At 33.1% G+C, this 26,316-nt stretch overlaps 2 protein-coding genes across 5 annotated transcripts; both read left to right on the top strand.

The window, feature by feature from the left end:
• The first annotated feature begins 8,120 nt into the window (after positions 1-8,120).
• On the top strand, positions 8,121-10,335 carry LOC111623229. Its single transcript, XM_023365725.1, has 3 exons — positions 8,121-9,366; positions 9,427-9,431; positions 9,870-10,335. Exons 1-3 carry the CDS (start codon positions 9,204-9,206, stop codon positions 10,230-10,232), a joined length of 531 nt encoding a protein of 176 aa, XP_023221493.1. The 5' UTR covers positions 8,121-9,203; the 3' UTR covers positions 10,233-10,335.
• Positions 10,336-11,619: 1,284 nt separating this feature from the next.
• On the top strand, positions 11,620-13,689 carry LOC111623205. Of its 4 annotated transcripts, none has more exons than XM_023365704.1 (2): positions 11,620-11,774; positions 11,852-13,689. In XM_023365704.1, exon 2 carries the CDS (start codon positions 12,941-12,943, stop codon positions 13,463-13,465), a length of 525 nt encoding a protein of 174 aa, XP_023221472.1. In that variant the 5' UTR covers positions 11,620-11,774; positions 11,852-12,940; the 3' UTR covers positions 13,466-13,689. The 4 variants fall into 4 exon arrangements, with proteins under 4 accessions (XP_023221472.1, XP_023221474.1, XP_023221473.1 ...); XM_023365706.1 differs by having other exon boundaries at positions 11,620-11,956; positions 12,045-13,689; XM_023365705.1 differs by having other exon boundaries at positions 11,620-11,956; positions 12,028-13,689.
• Positions 13,690-26,316: the final 12,627 nt, after the last annotated feature.

Below are 26,316 nucleotides of genomic sequence, written 5' to 3'. Positions count from 1 at the left end.
ATAGCATATTGGTTGCTTCAATTTCTTCAATTAGTGTCTTACCAATGTGTAATTCAGATCTTGAGAATAAATTTCCAGTATTTACCAAGGTTACATTATCACTTCCAATCGAAGAACCATCCTGTTTCATAATTTTCAGTTCTGGACAGATATAACCACTGGAATAAAAAATCATATCATTTACATCTTTAATATTAAATTCATATTTCGCTGATTCCTTTTCATCGACAGTAACTTTATCTTCTCTATGCTGTTTGTAATCAAAACTTTCGATTTCATTGTTGTAATAATTAGGAAGAGTTAAATCCCAAATCTTTTCCATTTATTAGAATAAAAATTTCTTGAATCCTGTTCCATATAAACTTTGCTTAGTTATAATATTTCTTACTCTGTTTTCTACAGTTGGAAGTTTTTTAGATAAAATACTCTCTAGTTTATTTTTTACCACAGATTTTGCTTGGTTTAATAACTTCTTACCAGCCGTTTTAATTGCATCGATAAATATATTTCCACCATAATGTTTTTTATTTCGAACTAACAGTCTATGTTTATTATAATTCATTTATTTAGTCTAAAATTAAACAAAAAACAACTCTGTTTATTAAGATCAATTAAATTATCATCCTGATCAGTTATCCACATTCGAATTCTATAAATATAATGATTTCTATTAATGTCTGCAAATATGGGATTAATCTCTTCAATTTTTATCAAACTTCCAGGTAGATGAGACAGTGTAGAAGAATATCACTCGTGAAATCGTTGTACTCTACTTCACTGATTACATCGCAATGAATATGAATATCATCAATTTCCTTTTGAAGTATTTGCTATATATTTTCCTTTGTTCTTCTTCATCTTCATATATCTTTGGTTCGAAACCTAATACAGTCGACCACCCTATAACACTGTTGATTATTCCGTTTTATATAAATTACATGTTGTACGAGTCACTTAGATCTTGAAGAGTGTAATTTCCATTTTCTATCGTTACATCATTCCACTTTGTTTTATCAAAATATCTAAAGATTATTATTAAATTTTTCATTGATATTATGCCAAGAAACCCACATAGACATTGATTTCAGTGCTAATTTTGAATTATTTACGGGTATTGGATTTTTAAACTCGATTGTAGTCTTCTGATTTATCAGCATTTTTCGAATCTAAGACTATTAGTTTCATTTATATAAAACAAAATTCTCATTAAACTCGCTCGGTTCTTGTGTAAATGAGTATAAGACTTCAATGGGAGATTTACCTTTATTTCTTTCTACAATGTACAAATACTTATTTTTATTCTCTTTCCTTCATTAATATTTTATTTGAGTTTACATATCATGATTAGGAGGTTTAGATTTATCTATTTGTAAAAGCTGATTTCAATTTATTTTTTTGAGATGAGCTGAGATAAACACTGATCTTTATATAATTACTCATTTATTTAGTTAAAAATTTTGAATAATAATCTTTCACCCAAATTTAATAATAGATCTAGATATAAGTAATAGATATGTATATATCCATGGTGCAGTTTTCTTTATATTCCTTTATTATTAAAAGGAATACTATTAAAAGGAATAATAGATCTAGAATTTCAACAATTTTATTATATACTTTTTTATCTCCACCTAACAGCTTATCAGTTAATTTTTCTAATTCACTAACTAATCCTTCTCCACTAATTTTAAATGATTGCAAAGCAGACTTTAAAACTTCCATTTCTCTATAAAGTTTAAATAAAATTGATCGGAAGGAATTAAATTTAACTCCTCTTCATATGCTTTTCTTTAATTTTCTGTTTACTTTTCCTTTTAACGAACCTAATGATTTTGTTCTTCTATGTCATCGGGTTTATTAACTAATTAAGATGGAAGAATAAAGCTATTTTCCTCTAAATACGAAACATCTAATCCTTCATCTAAGTTTTCAGCAGTATATCTGTACTTCTTTTTTGGTGTGGATTCGACTTCAGGAAATTGAGGGAAATCAATGGTAGAAGGAATTGTTATATTACGAATAGCATCTTCAATAGCTTTTAAATCTTGTCTAACATCTTGTATAGGAACATCTAATTTCTGTGTAACTGGCTTATGAAACTCTGACTTTTTCATATTTTGCTTTACCTAATAATTGTTTTTTTGTCCTTCTTTCATAGTGCTCTGTTCTGCTTAGCTAAAGTAAGTACAAATAAACAAATACCTTTCTCTATTCCAGCACACTTTTAATGCGTTGAAAAACGTTTTCGATCGTTTTAATCGATCATCATCAGTTCAAAATTCGAACTATACAACGAACAAAGTATTCGAAAAAATACAAAAAATTTCACATCGCTTATTTACAAATTAACACTAAAGCGCATGCGTGTACTTATAAAATGTATAGATTAAACCTAAGTAATTAAAAATAATATTATATATCAATTAATATTATAAAAATAAATAATAACGCCGCCTATGCGGTTGCAATAGTTAATCTATGCTATCATAAAAGGACTTCCAGGCTGTTGATAAACTTTCGGCATCTCTGTAGTTGATTCACTGCGCGGTCGTATGCGCTTTGTGTATTTCAACTTTTTCCAGGTGTTTCACCGCTTGTATTGATCTTGTAGGTTTAATAATTGCGGCCTGATCCCAGTATACTTCAATTCCTTGTTGCTTTGCAAACACTGTGAGGACCGTGCTATCAAGGCTCCTATTTACTGAGTATTTGTGCTCATCAATCCTTTTCTTCAGGTTCCGCATAGTTGCTCCTATATATACTAAGTCGGAGTTAAATCTATGGTCCTTCATAGGTATCGAGTACACTCCTGTCATGCTATTACGTTCATATCTTTTCTTATCATTTCTTAGAAGCTTATACACTGTAGGATTACATCTATAAATTATTTTTGGATTCCTATTTCTGGCAACTTACTTAATAATTTTATTTAGAAACGGATGGTAATTAATTACAATTCTTTCCCTTAGTTCAGTTGCTCTTTGTTGCTGGTCAGTAAAGACCACATATATGCCAATGGAAAAGGAACGGTGATGGAAGACAATATGCCCATAATACTAAAAGACGTCCTATATGTTCCAAAGCTGGATGGGCACCTCCTCTCGGTAAACAAATTGGTTGAGGATGACTACACAATCATTCTTGATAAAACAGGAGGAAAAATCATTTCCAAGAACAACAAACAAATAGCCAAAGCAACACGAAAAAATGGCTTTTTTATTCTAGAGACTGATGAACAAAATTCCGCTAAACAGGTTATCACTGATGAACTCGAAAGGAACGAAAAATTTCAATGGCATAAAAGACTGGGACATGTAAATGAAACATACCTCAACATAATGAAAAATCAAAACTTGCTTAGAGGGCTCAACTACAAGGAAACAAAAATGGCTCAATGAAAAGTATGCATACAGGCAAAGCATACTAGAAAACCCTTCAAAGAAACTAAAAATAATAAGACGAAACACCCTCTGGAACTACTTCACATAGTTCTCGTAGGACCGATGCCTCACCGGTGACAGATACATGATGACAATCGTGGATGACTATAGCCGAAAAATATTTACAATTTCCTAACTTCAAAGGATGAGACAGCAGATATGCTAGAATTCTTCATAAAAACGATGCAAAACAAAACAAACAACAAGATAAAGCGCATCAGAACGGACAACGGAACTGAATTCATAAACCGAGATTTCAACCATATATGTAACAAACATGGAATACAACATCAATTAACGACAGTATACTCGCCGCAAAGCAACGGGATAGCTGAAAGGGTCAACAGGACAATTCTCGAAGGGACAAGAGCCTTACTCATAGAAAGCCAACTACCCAAAATCTTCTGGGCTGAAGCCGCACGAACAGTGAGATATCTCAAGAACTGCACACCTGCAAAGCTAGAGAAAAAGGCATCTCCCGAGGAATTATTCTCTAAAAATAAACCTTCAGCATCACATTTATGAATTTTTGGATGCCTAGCGCACGCGTGGATTCCAAAGGTAAAACGAAACAAACTTGAGCCAAAATCAAGACCAGTTACATTTATTGGATACTCAAGAACCAGAAGAGCCTACCGGATATACGACCCAGAAACAAATAAGGTGGAGGAAACCAGGGACATTAAGTTTATGGAATATCGATTAGGAAGTGAATTGTTAGACAAGTCAGACGGGGAAACTAATAGAGAAAGAAAACCAAATTCCTGGATAGAAATGGATTTAGGCAATATGAACGAAAACAATGATCCCACATCCGTAGATGCGGAAAGAATAAGGAACGAGGATAGACCCAATGACGAAATTGACACAAATCAAGAACCCAACCTTACCCAAAGCGAGGACACTCAAGTTCAAATACCTAGAAGATCACAAAGAATCAGGGAGCAAATCCAACAAGAAATCGGACCCAACTATGACAAATTTTTCCGATACAGAAGAGTGGGATGATACGGATGCAGTAAACATGACACAAGATTTCACGCCAGCTACCTTCAAAGAAGCAATCACTTGTCGAGAACATAAATCGTGGTGGAAAGCTATGAAAGATGAATATCAATCACTGATGGGACACCGAGTATGGGACCTAGTAGACCGAGAACCAAATGCTAATGTTATAAAATCAAAATGGGTATACAAAAACAAAAAGAATCCGGACGGATCTATAAATACAAAAAAGGCCCGACTAGTAGCCCTGGGATGTTCCCAAAAGTACGGAATTAATTTCAAATTAAAAACAAGGAAACATTTTCACCTGTGATGAAATTGGAAACGCTAAGAATCTTATTACTAATTGCAACACAAAAGAATTGGAAAATAAGCCAACATGACGTTAAAACAGCCTACCTACACAGCAATTTAGACGAATGCATATATATGGAACAACCGATGGGATTCATTAAAGGAGGAGACGAATCAAAAATATGCAAACTAAATCGCTCTATTTACGGCTTAAAACAGGCTGGAAGAGCATGGTTTAAGACGATTACCGATCACCTGTGTCAAAACGGTTTCGAACAATTAAAAGCTGATCCATGCGCATTTAAATGCCAACAAGACGAAAACATTCTATACTTAGGATTACACGTTGATGATATGATAACAATATCTTCGAATGAGCGAATCGAACACGAAGCTATAGCAAAAATCGCGGAATATTTCAACTTAGTTAACCTGGAAGACCCTAAATGCATTTGAGTTATCGAAATAATGAAATTTGAAGATGGGATAAAACTGATGCAACAGAGACAAATAAAAGAGATACTCCAAAAATTTAAAATGGAGGATTGTAAACCAGTAAACACGCCAATGGATCCTAACCAAAAATTAGATGACAGCGAAGGATCACCATGCGGAAATAAGAAACTTTTCCAAGAAATTTTGGGAAGTGAGATGTATATCAGTTTAACAACGAGACCCGATTTGTGCCAGCCAATCAGCGAACTGTCATAGTACACACAAAATCCGAAGGAAATGCATATCCAAGCAGCGAAACGACTGATACGATACTTAAAAGGAACCCAAAGTAAGGGAATCATATACAAACGCGACCAAGACAACAACTTAATCGGATACGCGGATGCTAATTGGAAAGATGGGAATGTAGGTTAACGTTCGAATAGTGGATACCTTTTTCAACTCAGACAGAATCTCGTATCATGGAAATGCAAGAAGCAGAACCAAATGGCGTTATCGACACGTGAAAGTGAATTGACAGCATTAACCGAGGCTACGAAAGAATCAACATGGTTAAAAATGATCCTAAATGAATTAGGGGAGAGATTCTAATAAAACAACTACGATTTATAGCGATAATCAAGCTGCGATAAGTCTAATCAACAACGAAAGTCCTAACTACAAAACGAAACACGTAGTAAGAAAAATATCATATGTACATGAAAACGTTAAATCAGGTAATGTTGTTATTAAATACATCCCGATGGAAGAAATGTCGGCAGATTTTTTGACAAAACCATTAAACGCACTTAAATTAAAAATCTGTTTAGACAGAATCAATGTGAAATGAATATTGTATTAAATTAAATTAAATGTAAACCAGGAAACTTGCCCAAAAACGGGGGATTTGTAGTATTGTTTTGTAACAAGTTTCATGGAACTTGTCCCACCCTGTAATTAATCACCGAAAGTGAGTGTACCCTTGGTCAGGTGTCAGAGGGATGACATAACTCATGACCTTTGTGTAAACACATGTCCATCTGGTGATCACTTGCTCTGTTGCCTTTGAACTGATCAGATGTGAAAATAAAGCTCTCTTTTTGTTATCGTTAATCTTAGATGTGTAAGTCATTTATAGTCTCCCAACAAATGCATTTACCTGGCCATTCATTTACAGGTCTGGGAACTCAACTATTATGGGGAAAAACTAGATTAAATCCAGATTTATCTTAGAAGTCATGGAGTAAACCAATAAACAAAGTAGACAAAACTGCTTATAGACATGATATTCATTATTTGAAAAATAGAGATACAAAAACTAGAAATGAAATCTGTGATAAAATTATGTTAAATGAATTAGATGATATTGAAAACTCTTCACTTAGAATAGAATAGATTGAGGAATTGTTAAACCAATTATAGCAACAAAAAGAAAATTTGACTTAGGAATTTCTTCCCATATAAATAGCATCTATTGTTTAAAGTATAAAAAAAAAACACAAATATTATTATAGAAACAACAACAAAAAATAATAAACCTATAGCAAAAGGAATGTGTGCTGTTTGTGGTACTAAAAAGGCAGTTTATGAGTTCAATCACAGATGTTTGTTACGATCCTGAAAATGGTTACTGTAGAATAAGTGAATTACAAAGAAAGACTGGTTTACCTAGAAAAGATATTACAGAATTTTACATCAACAGGACAAATATACTAAACATAAACCAATTATAAGAAAATTTGTGTTTCTCACATTGATGATCAATGGCAAGCAGACTTAATTGATATGCAAAAGTTTAAAAGATATAATGATAATACAGTAGAACCTCGAAAACTCGGCTCTCGATAACTCGGCCACACCCTGACAGGGCAAAAAAATCCTTAGTTAATTAATTTTCATTATAGACAGCTTTATAAAAGTATAAAAGCTCTCATAAAGTATTTTTCTGAGGTCTGTCTTATCAGGTAAATTACTGTACACAGTGTACTCATTAATTTTCATTTTCATGTAGTAAAGGCTCTATGCCTTCATAAAGGACGTACTTTTCCTTTGTTTAAGGNCAGGTAAATTACTGTACACAGTGTATTCATTAATTTTCATTTTCATGTAGTAAAGGCTCTATGCCTTCATAAAGGATGTACTTTTCCTTTGTTTAAGGGTATTTGGGCAGTTTATTCTCTGTTATATTCTCAAGTAAACAATAAATACAAGTACAGTACAGTATTTTCTGAGGAAACACTTGTACTTATTTTTTTAATTCCATTCCCGATAACCCAGCATTTTCACAAACTCGGCCACCCTTCGGTCCACATTAGGCCGAGTTTTTGAGGTTCTACTGTACAAATTATATATTAACAGTAATAGATATTTAGTAAATATGCATGGGCAATTCCAATTAGAAGAAAAACTGGAGATGAAATATCTAAAGCATTTATACAGATATTCAAAGAAAGAAAACCAAAGAAACTTCAAACTGATAAGGGAACTGAATTTATTAATAAATAAACTCAAAATTTGCCTAAAGATAAAAATATTCATTGGTTTGCAACTGAAAACAGAGATAAAATGTTCAATTGTAGAAAGATTCAATAGGACTTTAAAGACAAAGATGTGGAAGTATTTTAACACTAATAATACTATGAAATGGATAGATGTATTAGACAAATTAGTTAAAAATTACAATAATTCATATCATAAATTGATAAAAATGACACCATTAGAGGTTAGTAAGGAAGAAAATCAGCAAAAAGTATACAATAATCTATTCAGAGTTAAGGATATCATATGCAGTTGGTGATAAGGTTAGAATATCAATATATATAAACAACCATTTAGAAAAGGATATCTACCTAACTTTACAGAAAAGATATTTAAAACATATCCAATAACTTATAAAATTAAGGACTTAAAAGAAATAAAAGGAACTTTTTATGAAAATGAGTTAGTAAAATATGATAAAAAGGATGAAGTTTATAAGATAGAAAAGATATTTACTGTATTTCCTTTCTTTTTAATTATCTTGTTAAATGAATCAGGATACACTATCCATTTAACAGTTGGATTGATAAGATATTGAATAAAAAATTTTCCTTAATAAATGAAGCAGTGCAAACATTGTAATATTAATATCATCATCCGTGAATATAGCAAAGATAATCATTGTCAGTGGTGTAAAGGTTGTGCAAGCAAATACTTTAAAATTATTATGATAAAACCAAAGACACAATAGAATGTGAATGTGGTAAAAAAATTTTTAAATCAAACTTAGAGAAGCATATGAAAACTGATATTCACAGAAAGCAATTAAATAAAATTAAAAAAAGTGTTGTAAATGCAAGGAAGAAAAATCTTTAGACAAATTTCACAAAAATAAAAGCTTTACCAATGGATATAGTTATATTTGTAAGGCATGTTTGAAAGTTAAAAATTTATTCAATATTCTTTTCTTATTAAATGGTGCGAAAACTACAATCACATACTGTTAAACAGTTGAGACAATTCTATAAAGATGATGATCTTAAAAGTTATTCGAGACTGAAGAAAGCAGACTTGATCCGTTTTATTATTCAACATGGGGATCAAGGTATTCAATAGATGTTTGATTTCATAAGAGTATTTTTTTTAAATCAAAAATTAGAGAAAAACAAATTTGTGGAATATATTATATCTCACATTTTAAGCTGTCCAAAAAGAACCTCCACGTTGAAAAGAGAGAACATATGGAAGCATTAAATGAAGGTATTCAAGAAGTTGAAACAGCCTTTGAAAGCGGATTAAAAACATTTTTGGATAAATAACATTCATGGTCATATCAAACCTATTAATTTTCTAGATGTAAGAGAGTTGGTTGTGAACAAAATACAAGAAATATTTAAAGTTAATTTTCAAGTTTTTATCTTTTAACTATTCTGTGAATGTAAAAGACGAGGAATATCAACAGTTTTCCTTCAAGACAAAACATAAAGTAATATTGAATCAGATAGTGTAGACGAATATTACGATGAAGTTATTGAAAAGTTATTAAAAGAAATGGATGATCTTGAAACAAAAGGTTGGACCTTAACTCAAATAATTAATTTACAGTTGAGAACTAATAAGTATGTTCAATTAAGAGGAGCATCCTATATACATTTACCTAAAGAAATCAAAAATAAAACAGCTGTTTTAAACATTAAGAATGAAGATGAGGAATGTTTTTAAATGGTCTGTGTTAGCTTATTACATTCAATTGATAAAAATGCAGAAAGAGGAGCAAGAGTTAGATTTTAATGGAATTAAGTTTACCATTGCTATATGTGATATGTTGTTTTTCTTTTTAAATTTTTTAATATCTGTTAATGTACAGTAGAGCGTCTATTTTCCAAAAGTCAATCACCGAAAGAATTCCAGTCGGCAAATTTAAATTTTCACCAGTGCTGTGGCGCTTCAATCTTTGTCTATGTCTTGGGCTACTCAAATATTTTACGTTTTTGAAACTAAGTTAACATCTGAAGTATAATTTTTTATTGTTTTTATATTTTTCAATATATTTATTTTGTACAAAATAAAAAAATAATTTTTTACGATACAATAGTCTTCGTTAGGCTTAACATCGACGAAAATTCAATGCGAAGCGACACGCAACGGAGAAAAATTTCAACATCAGATACGTTAAACTATTTTTTCGTACATAAATCGGTTATCCGAAATATCAGTTATACGAACAACCCCAGTCCCCAATTGATTCGGAAAATTGACGCTCTACTGTATATAGTTATGAGAACTTTTAATGCATATTTTAAAGAAAATGATTTAGACATTTTTCCATTAAGAATAACTGAAAAGAAGTTAGATAAGCTTGTTAATTTGTTCTATGTTAAAGGAGAGAAATCACATTATTGCTTGATAAAGAATTTATCTCGGTTAATTGGAAGCCAGCTTACTTCATTTGGACATAAGATTTATCTACATGATAGATGTTTAATGCACTTTTATTCAGAAGGGAAATTGAAAAGTCATGAAAATTATTGCAAAACAAATAAGCCTGTGAAAATTGAAATGCCTTTTGGAGGAAATTAATCGCTCTTTAAAAGTCCCATTTGTCATCTATGCAGATTTTGAATGCTTAACAAGAAAAATGTGTGTGTGTCAGCCAGATCCCGAAAAATCTTATACAATGGCCTATCAGAAACACGAACCCATGACTTTCTGTTTTTATGTAAAATATGCTCATGGTGAATACAAACCACCTGTTGTTTATAGAGGACCGAACACTCCAAAGGAATTTGTGCAGATGATAAAGAAAGAGGCTGAAGAAATAGAGAAAATTTATAAAAACGTTAAGACCATGGATCCATTAATTAACACCTGGTGAGCAAAAAATATTTGAAAACAGCAATATATGTAATAAGATTATTGAAAGAAATGAAAAGAAAGTTATATTTTCCAATTAAGTGATCATGATCTTTAGAGGTCCTGCACACAAAAGCTGTAATTTAAATTATAAGAATCCATCATTTACTCCAGTATTTATTCACAACCTAAGTGGATACGATGCACATTTGTTCATAAAAGAACTTGGATATGATAACAAAAAAATTAATCTAATTCCAAATAATGAAGAAAGATATATTTTATTCAGTAAAAAAAAGTTGGAAGCAAAAAAATAAGACTTGTTGACTCTTAAATTTATGGCAAGTAGCTTAGACAAATTATCTAGTAAACTTCAAAAAGAACAATTTAGAAATACAATGAAATATCTTCCTGAAGACAAATTAGCTTTTGTTATCAGAAAGGATGTTTATCCCTATGATTATATGGACAGAATAAACGATACAAAAACCAAGATAATCGATGGAAAAACAAAACCTAAATATGTAGGTTTCCCATATATAAAAAATATGTATGAGCAGATAGATACGGAAATGAAGAAAAATAATATGAAACTTGCTCCCAAGTATGAAAATCTATTCTCTAGATTAAAGGCAAAACAGTGTATTAAAAAACAAAAAATAGATAAAGAAGAGACGAAAAATATAGTATATAAAATACCATGTACCTGTAAAAACACCAGCTTTTATATAGGAGAAACAAAACGAAAACTTAAACTGAGAGTAAAAGAACATATGTCTGATTTAAAGTACCACCGATTAAACTCTGTATTCCATGATCATTGTGTACTAAACAACTGCAATATAGATAAAGCTAATACACAGATTCTACACAAAGAGAAGAAAACATACAACAGAAAATTCAAAGAGAGTGTCGAGATTATAAAAAACAAAAATAATAATTGTATAAATAAAAATTTAAGCATCAAAATTAACGAAAACTGGATGAAAATATTGTAACTAAGTTGAAGCTGATTGGTCGTAATTACGAAGAAAATCATCTAAGTTTAACGTTTATGAATAGATAATTATAGGTAAAGTAATAAGTCATGTTAAGTTTAATATAATAATTCATGTTTATATACCAACTTCTATTATATACAGAAATCGGTTCAAAAAATCAGCTCAAGTAAATATGTAAATTAGTTTGCCAAATAGCGTAGTTACGGGAATTGCACACAGGAGCGGTTTAACCAAAAGCTACAACTTAAATCGTATGTCTTTATGAATTGTAAGTAATACAAATAATAATTACTAGTTTGTACAATTAATGTAATTGCTTTAAGTATGTTCTATGTAAATTGGCAGTTTGGATAATATTGCTAAGATGACTTTGTGAAATTTTGTTCGGAAAGAAAGGGCGACAACTAATATCGAATGAATTTCGGTGTAATATGCGAATATCAACCACAGGTAAAAACAAATATTGTTAAGATATGTTGTAATTGTCAATCTATTTATTTGAATTTTGTGTAAATTATAAGAAAGCCATATTTAAAAGCCCAGTAGTCAAGCTGTTATCTACGACCCTGTTTGTTCTCCAATGATTATCGTCGACCTTGTTTGTTCTCCAAGTTGTATATGAAATATGAAATTGTCCATCCTGTACGACATCTGTACAATAGTGGTTTGTGTTTTATGGTATGTTTTTAAAAAAATTTTTTTAAAAAAACAGTTTATCTACTCGCGTATTTTTGTACAAATTTTCTCATGTTTTATTTTTTATGTCTAGTTGGCTGAAGAGGGGCCAATGCCCGAAACGCGTAATGTAAAAGGCGTCCCAACTGAATAAATAGTCAATAAGTTGCCAAGTGTTGATATATGTCACCTTAGTGTGTCTGCAACGAAACAGATTATATGGATGACGAATTAAAAAGCAGTGAAACGCAATTACCACCAAAACAGGTATTTTATAGTGAATTTGAACGAAACTGAAATATTAGATGAGGAATACAATCACACAAAAGAAGTATGGGAAGAATTTAACATTAGAAATCTGATCTCTGTGAAAACTGATATTATAATATTGGCTGATATATTTGAGAATTTCAGAGATGTGTGCATTAAAACATATAAATTGGACCCAGCTTGGTATTACACAGCACCTGGATTATCGTGGGATACTATGTTAAAAACAACAAGTTAAATTAGATTTATTAACTGATTATGATAAGATTTTAATGCTTGGGAAAGGAATTGAAGGCGGAATATCTCAATGCTGTAACAGATATACTTATTATTTGCTTTAGTGTATGAAAAATTATGATGAAATGAAAGAATCAAATTATTTAATGTATTTAGATGCTAATAACTTATACGGATGGGCCATGAGTCAATATTTGCCATATGGAGAATTTAAATGGTCTGATACAAATATAGATGTAACACAGATACCAGATGACTCAGACTGGTTACATTTTAGAAGTTGATCTAAAATATCCCAAAGAATTACATGATTATCATTCTGATCTACCTTTAGCTCCAGAGAACAGAGTGCCAGATGGATCGAATCAATCAAAGTTAATAAAAACACTTTATGATAAAGAAAAGTACGTAATCCATTACAGAAATCTAAAACAGTGTCTGCAGATGAGATTGAAGCTTAGAAAGATACATAGAGTTTTTGAATTTAAACAATCAGATTGTCTGAATAAATTTATAGACCAGAATACAAAGATGAGAACAAATGCTAAAAACGATTTTGAAAAGGATTTTTATAAACTGATGAATAACTCTGTATTTGGAAAGACAATGGAAAATATTAGAAAGCCAGTTGCTATCAGGTTATGTTGTAATGCAGATAAGGTTGAGAAATTGATTGCTAAACCTAATTTCAAAGATAGAACTATATTTGCTAAAAATCTTTCTGCCATTCATATGAATAAAATGAAAATAAAATTTGATATGCTCATTCCCACATAAATAGGTTTATTAGATCTATCTAAAACTTTGATGTTTGATTTCCATTATGTTACGAAACTGAAATGTGGTGATCATATAAAACTGTTATATCCAGACACCGATTCTTACATTTATGATATGAAAGGGATGATTAATTACTTTGTCCTCTTTATAGTCTGATGTATCAATGTTTATGGTATACAAAGAATTAATAAAGTTTTGGGAAAGATGAGAATAATGGTAAGATAATGACTGAATTTGTAGGATTAAGAGCAAAAATGTATGCCTTGAAAGTTGAGAATAAAGATGAAAAGAAAGCCAAAGGCATTAAGCAATGTGTTGTTAAGAACAGAATATCATTTGAGGATTATAAAGACTGTTTATTTAATAAAAGGGAGCAATATATAACAATGAATCTAATTAGAAGTAAAAAGCATGAACTTTATTCTGTGAAGGTAAACAAGTTAGCATTATCACCACATGATGATAAGAGGTATATATTAGATGGTGGTATTCATACAATTGCAATAGATCATAAATCTTTTCTTATATAAATGGACTCAAGAATAAAGAGGGCAATTCATTGGGATAATTTAACAGAAGATCTAATAAGAGAATTGAAAGATGAAGTTAATTGGAACTCAATATCTCAAAGACAAAAATTGTCTGAATTTTTTATTAATGAATTTAAAGATAGAGTGAACTGGAAAAATATCAGAACACCAAAGTCTCTCTGAAAATTTTATAAGACAACACGTTGATAAGGTTAATTGGCAACTCATCTCTATGCATGAAACATTATCTTGGGAATTTATTCTAGAATATGCAAATAAAGTGGATTGGGATGCTATATCTCGATTTGAAAATTTAAATTCACTTATAAGATATCAAACCATTTTGGAACAATTACTCGAAGACTTAGATCGATTAAATGTATTAGACTGGAAAATAGTTGTTAAATATCAAGAATTATTTGAAGATTTTATTATAAAACAAAAATAAAATTGATTGGTGTGATGTTATTTTAAAGAAAAGGTTCTCCAACAAATTTATTGAAAATAATTATAAAAGTATAGTTGTTTCATTGTTAGCTATAATTTGTAATAAATGAAACTATTCCATTGATATAGTATTTCAATATTTATAAATTATATTGAATAAATTTCCTCCTATATAAATGGAGACTCTGAATAAACTAAATGCTATTGGTAAACTTCAAAATACTTAAATACAAAAAATTAAATGAGTTAGAAATTGATTACAAATATCCAATCCATAAAGTCAAATCGATCAACCCTTTACGGTGATAAAACAATAGTAGTGTTAGATGATTTTCAAGTTCTCCTGCCAGATCGATTTGATAAAAATTTGACTGATGAAGATATTAAAGAACTAAACAAACTAAGAGATTTAAGATTTGTGTATAGAGGTACGAGAGAATGCGGCAACACAAATAAAGCACACATTGTTGAGTTTGTCAGTAACTAGTCATAGGCACGCTAAAATTCTCACTTCATAGTAGATTTTCTGATTTTTGAGGCTTGATAAATTTATAGGCAAGTGAATGAGGTGGGCGAGATTACATAATTATGAAATTTTCCAATTTTGGGTCATTCTCATTCTAGTGAGCCAGAATTGGCATTTTCCCACTACTGTATTAGGCAAAACTTGATTTTTTAATTGCCATAGGCATGACAGGTACTTTTACGATATACCTAAATTCATGATATTTATTTGAAATCGCTATTAGAAAACGAGGCTGTAATATGATTTAAGTATTATCATCATTGACTTAGGGATATAATTTTAATATATTTTATTCTACTGCTTTATTTTGTATCTGAATAAAAATTTTTCTATTTTCTATATATTTTCATATGTAGAACTCTCCATAACTGAAACTGGTCTCCAAATTTTTAGAATTAAGCCTGGACTCCACATTACCGGAATCCGCGACGTAATCGTAAAACTGAAAGCCAAACTGACGAAACTTCCGGTTTTGGAACGTTCTGTTGGACAGAAACAAGACCGAAAGCGGATTTAAAAATTATTTAACTTTTCCGTTTTCGTCCCGCGCTTCTGTTGTACCGCAACCAATAAAAACGCAAGGATTTGTGACGCGTAGTCACGCGTTGTTTGATTGTCGTAATGGCGGAAAGTTTAGCGAAAACGATGAGGAAACAAATAAATTTGGAATTCTTCATCGAAGAAGTTAGAAAATACACATGTCTGTACGACAAAAAAATGTAAATAATTCAAATTAATTCTAATGTTAATTAACAATTTCATTGTTAATAAATGCAGAGAAAGCGTGGCAAAATCCGTAGCGTCGTCCATGTTTGTCTCTATGACAATTACAGAACTGATCAACAGATGGCGCTTTTCTAGTAGAGTCAAGTTAAAACGAAAACATAACTGAAACGAAAACGCTATATGTTTCAGTTCTGTTTCTAAGTTTCTGTTTTCAGGTAACGTGGAGTCCAGGCTTTAATCTGCAGATTAGCTAGGTAATGCGCACATTAACGGATTTCGAGCTTTAGCGGTAACACATAAACCGTTCTTCCGGTTTAGCCTTAATCCATTCCTCTCCCCCCGCAAGGGAATTTCGACAAATCCCTTCTTAGTGTGCGTTTCCATGACGTACCCACCCTAGGGTGATCCGTTAAAACTGCGAAAATTATTCCATTTCTCAAATTACCTAGGTAATGTTCAGATTATCTAGGTAATCTGCAAATTACCTACTAGGCACTCGGTAAAGTGAAAACAAGATCTTTGCTGGAACAACAGCAACGTTTCTGTACGCTTATTTATTTAATTTTCAATATCTAAAGAATCCAGTTAATACAATCAACAAATTAGTCGATTGAATCAATCATCTATCAATTAAAAAATCAAACGGTTTAAAATATTACTACAATTAGGGAAATGAATTTGCAAAAAACATATGATAAAATTGTACTTACTTATTAGTGCAATCTAAAGATTGGTGACACTTTGAATTACGTAGCAATTGGTTTTTGCGACAAGCACGCCTATTTGTGGTACATTTAGATTTGCAGTCACATTTTCTGAAACCCTGCCCAGTACCAAGGGATTGTTTTATTGCTGTTTGACGTAAAGATATTTCTACAGCAGGGACATCCATCTTCTTTCGTTAAAAATCTCTCTTTGCAAACACTGAATTCAGATTTTGCATACAATTGTTTTAAAATACCTGTTTTAGTATCAAGTTTATAAAAGCCATCCTCTGTTTTACTAAGAACCACAGCTAAAATTGAACGTGCATCAGTTTTTGCTCTGTCTTCTTCGGGTACTTTAATTCTCACAGCGAAACCTTCATCGACGTTTGGGTGCTTTGCATTAGAAACTGCTAACATTTTCTTTGCTTGCTTTTCTAAACATTTCTTGGCTTCATCACGCTGTATTTTCTGATCCATATTCTTTTTACAGATGATGCACAATACATTCTTACCATACCCTTCCTCTTTAGGATCTACTTCACCACAAACTGCGTGAACAAACATATTACACGATTTACACTTGTGAGCACTTGATGCTGCTTTTGAGCAAACAATACAGACTATGTCTTGTATAGTGCTCTTTACAGGCTCCGTACGAAACTGTGATGGCGATTCTGCTGAAGTTGAGAGTAACTCAGTGATGACTTCTTCAACTTGCAGAGGCGATTCCTTGGAGGTGCAGGGTAACTGAATATTCTTCGTGACTGCATCATCAATCAACGGTATAGAAGGCAGTTTAAGATTACTATCGGTAAATTCTTGTATTTCTATAGGTGATTCTGTAGAAGCGGGGGATAACGGAATGTCCTCTTGAGTAAGATTTGACTGTGATCTCATAATCACAGTCTCTTGTGAATCTTCTAATTTTTCAAGGTCTTCTTCAGTTTTTATCGAATGTCAAACAATTCTTTTTCAAACCTTTCTCGCGCATCTGACAAGGGCTCAATGAGTTTTTCACAGCCTCGTACAGTCAACACATCACACCTTTGAATTATTTGATAATCTCGAGATGATTCTTTCTTCTTGGAAACTTTTATTTGCTTTACATCTTCAATTATGGAATCATACTTTGGTTTGTTATTAAAACACTACGTATTATATTTTAAATCTTCGCTCAAGAGGTTTGCGAAGAATCTTTTCTTGATTTTACTCACCAATTCGGTGCTTGCTCGCATTCTAGGATTTAAATTTATCTACGTAAAAAGAAGGAGTGGAGAAAGGAAGTGAAAGAAACAAACTTTTGAACTTTAACGATACGGAAGCCGTTAATGTGCAGATTACCTAGGTAATTTGAGAAATTGAACAATTTTCGCAGCTTTAACGATCACCCTAGTTAATCTGCAGATTAGCTAGGTAATGTACACATTAACGGATTTCGAGCTTTAGCGGTAACATATGTACTATTTAAATGCGATTTTTCGTTTTCAACTACGTTTAGTCTTCATTGAGTACTTAGGCGTATTAAATTGATAAAAATATTTATAACAATGTCCGAATTGTTATCTATTTCGATTTTAAAAATGTTCGAACCGTTTTAAATTCGAATTTGTTATTGCGTATCGGTTCGATTATAGAACGATCGTACACGTTCCAGAAAATTCATTAAATTGAAAACAGTTCGTTTGATTCTCGGCAATTCGCATCATTCTCAGCGGTAGGTGTTATATAATAATTACTATGGTTGCTGAAATACTGAATATAAATAGGGTTTGCTTGCAAAACCTCCGCGGGCGAAGTCGCGGGTAACAGCTAGTCTGTCTTATAATAGCTCCAGTTAGCTGGAGAGTATATTGAACAGAATTTATCGAGTTCCTGCACTTCAGTCTTTGACACATTTTAAACTCATCATCAGTAAGTGTAAAAGTTATGCATCCCAAAGATTGCTCTGCGAGTGACTGAGCAGAACGGGTCATCAGCAAATAGCAGTTGACTTATAGTCTCAAAGAATGCACACAGCTGAAATGAAGAGTATCGTGCAAAAATGAACAGCGGGGGTGACAGAATATAACTCTGACAGTCCAACAAGCATACTGAATGATTTTGACCTCATGCCATTTATATGAACATACTTCTGAGCATGGAGATTTAATGGCTGCTAAAACCCTAGCCATTAATTTCAAATTCCTACATTTTCCACAACTTATCTGAAGAACACGGGGACACATAATACGAAGTCTTCTCAAAATTTTTGAAACGAGTTTAACGTATTTTTGCAAACGAGTTTTGCATATTTCCAGTATTTCTTAGATTAATTGGAGAAAATGGATTTGATCCATTGTTTTTGCTAGGACAATCTTGCAATGAAGCCTTGACTTTATATATCCTTTCTAAGCACTTTGCTCACTTTATGTGGAAAAGTCTACGCTGAGAGATGCCCAATAGAGCATTTTCCTCTCAAACACATATATTATAATCCATGTCTACCATTGTTTTGGTGTCTTCTCAGAAACCCATGCTATCCTGGTTAACTTGTGTAATCAGATAAAAATCTTAAAATGATGGGACACAAGTTAACATTTTAGGTTGATGTTATTACTATCTTCTGTTTTGTTAGACTTAAATGATTTGTTTGCCTTTCTGAGTTTGCCATGGTGAGACCATTTTCTATTCCAAATGTGCATAGCCTGTGTCAGTCACTTGTCATCCACTGGCTTTAGGAAATTATTAACAGATGGAAAGAGTATTTTAATGGTGTTTTCTTGCGAGTGAGGAGTTTCACAGTTGCACTCTTTATCGAGCAATTACTATTCCACCACCACCTACAAATGTATGGTCTGCCAGAATACCTTATTTGGATTTGTATAGTTTGCTTGGCAAAAGTCTGGAATCAATTTCCAGGCTTTTTCCTCTCGATTTCACAATTTTTTTGCTTTTGTCATTGCCCACCCACACCCAAATGTGCGTCCACAGCGTGAGATCACTGAGGTAGCTGCTGTTTTGAACAATTTCCTTTGTCTCAACGTCAGATCGCTCTTCAGGAATCGCCCGATACCTAAAAGAAAACTCATTGGCGAAAGTTTTCCTAACTGCGCCACATTATTTCCAATAACTTTTCCAGATCAGAGACCAAATGAATCTTAAGCGTGAGGATGCAAACAACTAGGTCAGGGATGGGCAACCTTTTTCTATGTAAGGGCCTCATTTCAAAAGTTTTGAACTGACGCGTACAAGAGAAAATAGAAAAAAATGCCAGTAAATCACAATTATTTATTCACGTATAATTATAAATTAACATAGGTATACTTAATTTAGCTTCTGGAACTGATGTAAACGTAATATATCGGAAATATCTGGTTAAATATTAGTCACCGCTAGCTTTAAATTAGTTTCGACGTGTCAGCCGGTTTCTCGTTTTAATTTTTACTAAATTTATTGCGGAAAAACTATTCACGTACATAAGTTATAGAAAATAACGTTTAGATTTTTGCCGCATACTTCCTTATGCTGGAAAACCCATATATTTATTCATATTTTATGCGCCGCGGATTGCTCATCCCTGAACTAGGTGGTGGTCAGTCATTCCAAGCTTCGTCTTTGCCACTTTTAAAAATTTTTGTAATGTTTTATCTGATTCCAAGTGTAAAGAACTATCATAATAAAATGTTTGGTTCAGAAACAGGCTTACAGCGTAAGAATTTAATGTAGAAAATTGAGCGAGTGTCATTTCAAACTGCCTTCATTTATTCCGAAGCTCGTCTTATAGAAAACAATGCTATAAAGCCGTGTGCAGTATAATTTCCTGTTTTGCGTGAAAACCGTTCTCTAAAGTTGAAATTTTTTTTTTGATGATATGAAACCGTGCTTTACAATTTGTTTATGCTTCTAACACAATAAAGTGCTATAAATTAAGACACTTGGCGGGTTTTCTCATCTTTATTTACTTGATACGTGTGAAAATTTTACACGTTTCGGGCTCTTAAGCCCCTCTTCAGCCAACTAAAACATTAAAAAAGAATATAACGTACATATAAAAAACACAAGTTTTGTAGAATTCATAAAAATATAAAACATATCCATGCATATAAGTCTTATAGACTGAAGTAACAGCTTATTTCCGTTTCAGTAACAGTTACTCTCGATATTTTCCAGTAACATCAGCTTATTCATAACCAACTATAATATTAGGGTATATGACACATATATACAAAAGTATACATAAGATATACATAAGAATCTATAAAACTATCTTCAATTAAGGCATACCTTGAGTACGGTTGTTATTAAAGCTGTATACAATTGATTATACCTTTCACTTATAAACAGTTCTACAAAATCCTTGACCTTAAACATACTTTGGACCACAATTATCAAATTAGCATACAATCGATTATGCCTTACACTCATAATCTGTTTTACGAAATCCTTATTTCCTTTGATACGCATTTACAATATAATACGAATTTACATAACTTCTACAATATAAATTTACATATCTGACGTCTACACTATTTTTTCAATGTATGATTATTGGTTTATTTAACATTTCAATATTTAATATCATAGATTATTATATGAACTAATGATTTTACAATGTCTTGGAGTTGTTAGACATGATCAACAGTTAATATAAATTTACATATTATCTGACTCCCATTACAACATTACAGTTTTTTGTTATTGTTGATTTATTTAACAGTTTATTTAACGTGTAAAATTTTCACACGTATCAACTAAATAAAGATGAGAAAACCCGCCAAGTGTCTTAATTTATAGCACTTTATTGTGTTAGAAGCATAAAGTTGAAATTTTTGTCAATTGCTTTTCTGTTTGAATGCAAAATGAATATTAAACAAATTTGATTTGGCACCAGACATTTCGCTAACTGCCATAAAAATTCATGACCTGTAATATCTAAACTTGTTTTGGGGAAACAGAATCCTAAGGAATCCAATCAAAATTTGTTGTCGTGACAAGCTGCAGATATTGCCTGATATTTTGATAACTTGAGTTCTGTAGTACGTGGTATATATATTGTGCCTTTTGAATACACTTATAATTGCATTTTCAATTTGTCTTTGGAACCAAGTAATATTAACTCCAAACCGGATAAGGTACGTTTTAAAAAGATATAAACTTCAATATCTTCTCAACTCTTCGCTCGCAATTATAATTCTATTGGCCAATAGCTCACACTATATCCATTCTACGTGGAGTTTATAAACCAAAGTTAACGTTGTCAAGTTTAAAGCTTTAAAAGACTGGGTTAATTTTTGGTACTCACTAAAGTGGACAAGGTGCTGTTTGGAATGACGCGCCTCAAGTAGAAAATTAATTAAGCTAAAGCAAAAAAATTGCTTTAGCTTAAAGTTTGTCCAAAGCCAATCCAATGACTAAGGCAATTTAAAAAACCCCAGTATTTTGTATTTATTTCTCGACTTTGTTTTGAGAGTACTAAGAGATCCCTTTTTAATTATTTAATTTAATTAATCATATCTATCACGGGTGCAGTCATGGAACAGTCGGGTCCCGACACATTCGAAAAAGAATGCTCTGAAAAATTCTTGGTTCACGCTCCTGCCGCTCTGGGACACGATTTGAAGCTACCGCCACGGATGTCCGAACGTAAAGAGAGAGGAGTTGGAGTCCTCAAATTTTCGTGTAAATGTTGTCTCGGATATGTTAAGCCTCGGTCTTCATTAGTCTGGCGGCTTCCATTGTAGGTTTGACTGAAATCTTGATGGGTCCTCTATGCGTAGTTAAAACAATTGCGAACCAATTTATTAAAAAAAATTAATTAGATATCCCTCCAGCGTTAAGTTCTTGAATGATAAAAATATAACAATCATTACTGAACGTTCCATGGTCGTTACTGTTAATGCGTCATCCTGCTTTTGAGGGACTCTGGATCGGATCCTGGCAAATGACTTTCCAGAAGTTTTTCATGGGCGATTTATCCTGGAAATGTTGGGCTCCATCCATCACCACTGTCACACAGTTGTGGGCCTGACCAAACCCACTACGGATATGGAAAAATCGGCCATAGTACCCGCAGGGCAGTTAAAAATGAAAATACATGCGAGGAATAGCAATAAAGCTAATCTCGCTCCTCTTAGATTTAGTTTCCGATGATCCGTTATTTTTGGATTCACCCAATTTAAAGATTTCACTTTATGTAATGTAAATTACAATACACAAACTAATATACTATATAGTCGGCACGACGAAAGATTGCATTTGGTAAATACTGTGTGTATTTTAGGGGGAAAATTATCCTATTCCTTCATCCTGTAGTAATTTTGCTATACCTGAGAGTAATTAAGTTGAACCCTTTGTGACCTAGGAGATAATTAAGAAGTGCCGAAAGGGGACGATCTATGGATCTAATTGTCAGTCTCTCACATTTTTACTTCCACGGAGACTGTTTTCTGGAGAGTCATGGGATTTTTTCCGAAATAACGAGTGCTTCCATTAAAAAAGGAGTCTTTAAATTGCATACTATTTTGCGAGCCCGGATATATGAACATATTTCATATATTTATGGATGAACAACAAAAACATTTGTTGCTTCTGAATGACGTTATACCGATGATTAGAGAATTAATGTTAAAATTTATTTAGATATTAAATGCACACAAAATCTGAACATTTTGTAATATTTGCTTTGATTAAAATCAGCCCTAGTTTTATAACTCGTGAGTTGAAATTATAATTGTAAAAGAATTTCATCATATTTAAATGTTGGAAAATTTTCATTCAAAATCGTAACAACTCCTCTAGATTATGACCATCTGCTGTTTTCTCACCTCCCTTTATGTATGACCTAGTATTTAAGATAACTGTTGCTCAATGATCAAAGAAGTACTGTAATTTAATTCATCACTTGGAGACAGCTTTTCATTTGAGAAGATTGTATCACCAGAGCCGGCCCTACCATAGGGCGAACGGAGCAGCCGCTAAGTCCTAGGGGGCGTCTCAATGGTAAAGAAAATTAAAGGGCATAAATTAGGGGCAACCAAGGGGGGACGTGATAATAAGATCTTGCTCCATCCTAAAACTTGCCTCGGGCCGGCACTGTGTATCACCTCTAAGCCTTTAGATTTCCGCTACAGTTCGAATAAAATAGATGAACGAACGTTTCCGATTCTTCCTCCAGAATCTGCTTCGGGTTCACAATCGTTCCAAATGTGGAATGTCAAGAATTTCGAACGTTTTTGAATGAAAATTGCTTAAAACAGTAATGAATTGATGATAAAGATATGAATGACCGTGTTTTAAAGCTGAGGGAATAAAATATAATTATTGATGCCTATTGTCTCCACAGGCGTATCTCTATAAAGCATTACTTTCCTTGTAGTTTACACAATTCCCCGATTTTGCTTGCCTTGTAAATTTCGAGTGTTTCTAAGCCCCTGATGTGGTCTAACTGGAAGAATTTCTTTATGATGCTGATGTTGTCCAAGTCAGCCAGTACAGTACATCGGGGTTGGTGGCGTATGTTGCCAGGGCGGTTGTGTATCCTTTTTTTTGGCGGTGTCGTATTTGTGTTCCTTAATCCTTTTTTGTATGGACCTCTTGGTCGAACCAATGTACTAAATTTTTCTGGAACCTACGGTTCCAAATCGGGACACTATACACTCCTGGTGCCCTCAAACTATCAGGTGTGTCTTTGGCACTCCTCAATAGGGAGTAAATTGTTTGTGTCCTCGTGTAAGCTATTTTTTAGCCCTTTTGTGCTATTTATTTAAATAGAGAATGTAGGTTCCTGTTATATTCGATGACTGTGTGTTTCGCATTCGTTGGACTCCCGGTCTGTGGAGGTGTGACGCCCACTTTGTAGTCTATGGAGGTTCCGAGCTAAACTTCTAATCAGTTTCTTTTTGTACCCATGACCTTCCGTGATGTCATCATGGTGTTTAAGTTCTTTGAGCGTGTCCTCCCATCTAGAGTTGTATGTGAAAGCTCTTTTGGTTAATTAATGCCTCGAATGCCGCAACCTTATAGGGATACGAGTCCTCCGAATCTGCCGGTAGGCCTATATATAATAGAATGAAACTGGGTTTGTAGTATGAAGTATACAGTACTACATTTTCAGTATACTACCAACTTCGGTCTCTATATCACCTCCATTGAGCCGTATGGTGATGTCTAAAAATCTACGCTATATGTTGACATCTGATCCATTTTTAGGGCGAGTCCGTATGGATTGTTGTTTATGATGTTTAGAAAATTGATGTGATAGTCTTTTGGAACAACGAGCCGAAAATTAACATCTATATATCTCCGGTATAAGAGAATCTCGTGTGTAAATCTGTTGATGACCTCCCTCTCTAATTGGCGCAGTACTAATTCATATAGATCGCCTGAGATGGGCTCCCCATTGGTATCCCTCTTTTTTTGCAAGTATGTTGTGTTGTCGAATCTAAATATCGAATTGTAGCACATGAAGTGCGTCAGCTCGAGGACTTGTTTACGTTGTGTCTGTAAGTTATACTTGGCCAGTAAGGACGCAAAAGCAGGGTTGCAGTTTAATGGATGGGTATAGGGCCTCGAAGTCAAGCACTGTAACGTAGGTATTCTGTTATTTGTGTTCTCCTTAATGTGTCAATTAGCTCTATGGAGTCCCTCACCGTCAAGGGGTAATCTTTCAGATGCTCCGCTGCTATCTGGTATACTTTATTCTCCAGGATCTTAGTGGGAAATCTGGCTTTGTCTAGGATTAGTCTGAGGGAAGGTGTAGGTTTTTGCAAAAGCAAAGAACCTAGGCGTGTCCGGTGATGCCACCACCACCTTGCTTAGGCCCCGCGTCTTGGCAAGAGGCGTGCTCGTGAAACGTACTACCCGGGCCTGAAGTTTGTCGACGTAACGTTCCTCCACCGGTTCACATTTAGTATCTACTATGTACTGTCTCATCATCGTCTTGTATGTTGTCTCCTCGAGTAGAAGTGTTCTGCTTTTATCTGTTCTCAGTAAAACGACGCGCTCCTTTGCTAGCCACTTCCTAGTCCTTCTTACTTGCCTCCATATGTTCTCTCCTTGTTTTTTGTGGTAGCTCTACATCTATAGTATTCCTTCTGGACTTCCTCCAAACCGCAGACCAGTCTTTCGATATGTTTCGAGTTGAACCTGGCATCGGGTCCGCGCGACACCGTTTCAATTACTTGTTGCTAGATTTTTAAAAATAATAATAATAGCGACAATCCTAATTTTCGGTAGATCTACAGATAAAGCTATTAGAACAAACAGAACTTTATTCCATTTCGTAGACCTATTTCCAGTGGCGTACCATGGGTGTCAGCCGCTCCCCTTATTTAGGTATTTCAATTTAAAAGACCAAAATTCAGTTTTGTTACAGAACAAGCGACGAAAAATTCGGTGGTAGTGCAGCGACCTGTTTAAAATAGTTCTATTGCATATTAGTGGTGTATATGAACGCGAATGAATCGTACTGTACAAGCAAAAAGAAAGGTCAACAGGTTTGGCAGGAATTTCTCGGACGAAAAAGTTACTAGTTCACCCGGCGAGCCGATTCCCGGACTGTCCGGACGATAGCGCTATCGTAGGCGCGATGCGAGTATAGATTAGGATGTTTCAAATTTTTACAAGATATTATTATTATTTATTGTGAAATTTTGCCGCCACTGCCTATTTCGAAATTATGTTCTGTTCTGTTTATCTGCCATCATTCTTGCCATCCTTATTGATTTAATTGTCAGCTGCAAAATATTCTCATTTATAATGTTGTTAAACATTGAATCGGATTCAAATTTAAAGAGATACTTTGCTAATTAATATAGTTTTATTTTCTTAAAATTATTCCTAATTTATTCCTTGATGTATATTTTTATCAACTTTTGTAATACAAACACATCCTTGGTATCAGAGGTTTATCAGTTTTCACATTAACTTAGTTTA

Source organism: Centruroides sculpturatus, unplaced genomic scaffold (assembly GCF_000671375.1).
Source record: "Centruroides sculpturatus isolate CEXI.00-Female unplaced genomic scaffold, Cexi_2.0 scaffold8, whole genome shotgun sequence".
In the NCBI taxonomy this organism is placed as follows: domain Eukaryota; kingdom Metazoa; phylum Arthropoda; class Arachnida; order Scorpiones; family Buthidae; genus Centruroides; species Centruroides sculpturatus.
This window is presented reverse-complemented; position numbering and strand designations above follow the sequence as displayed.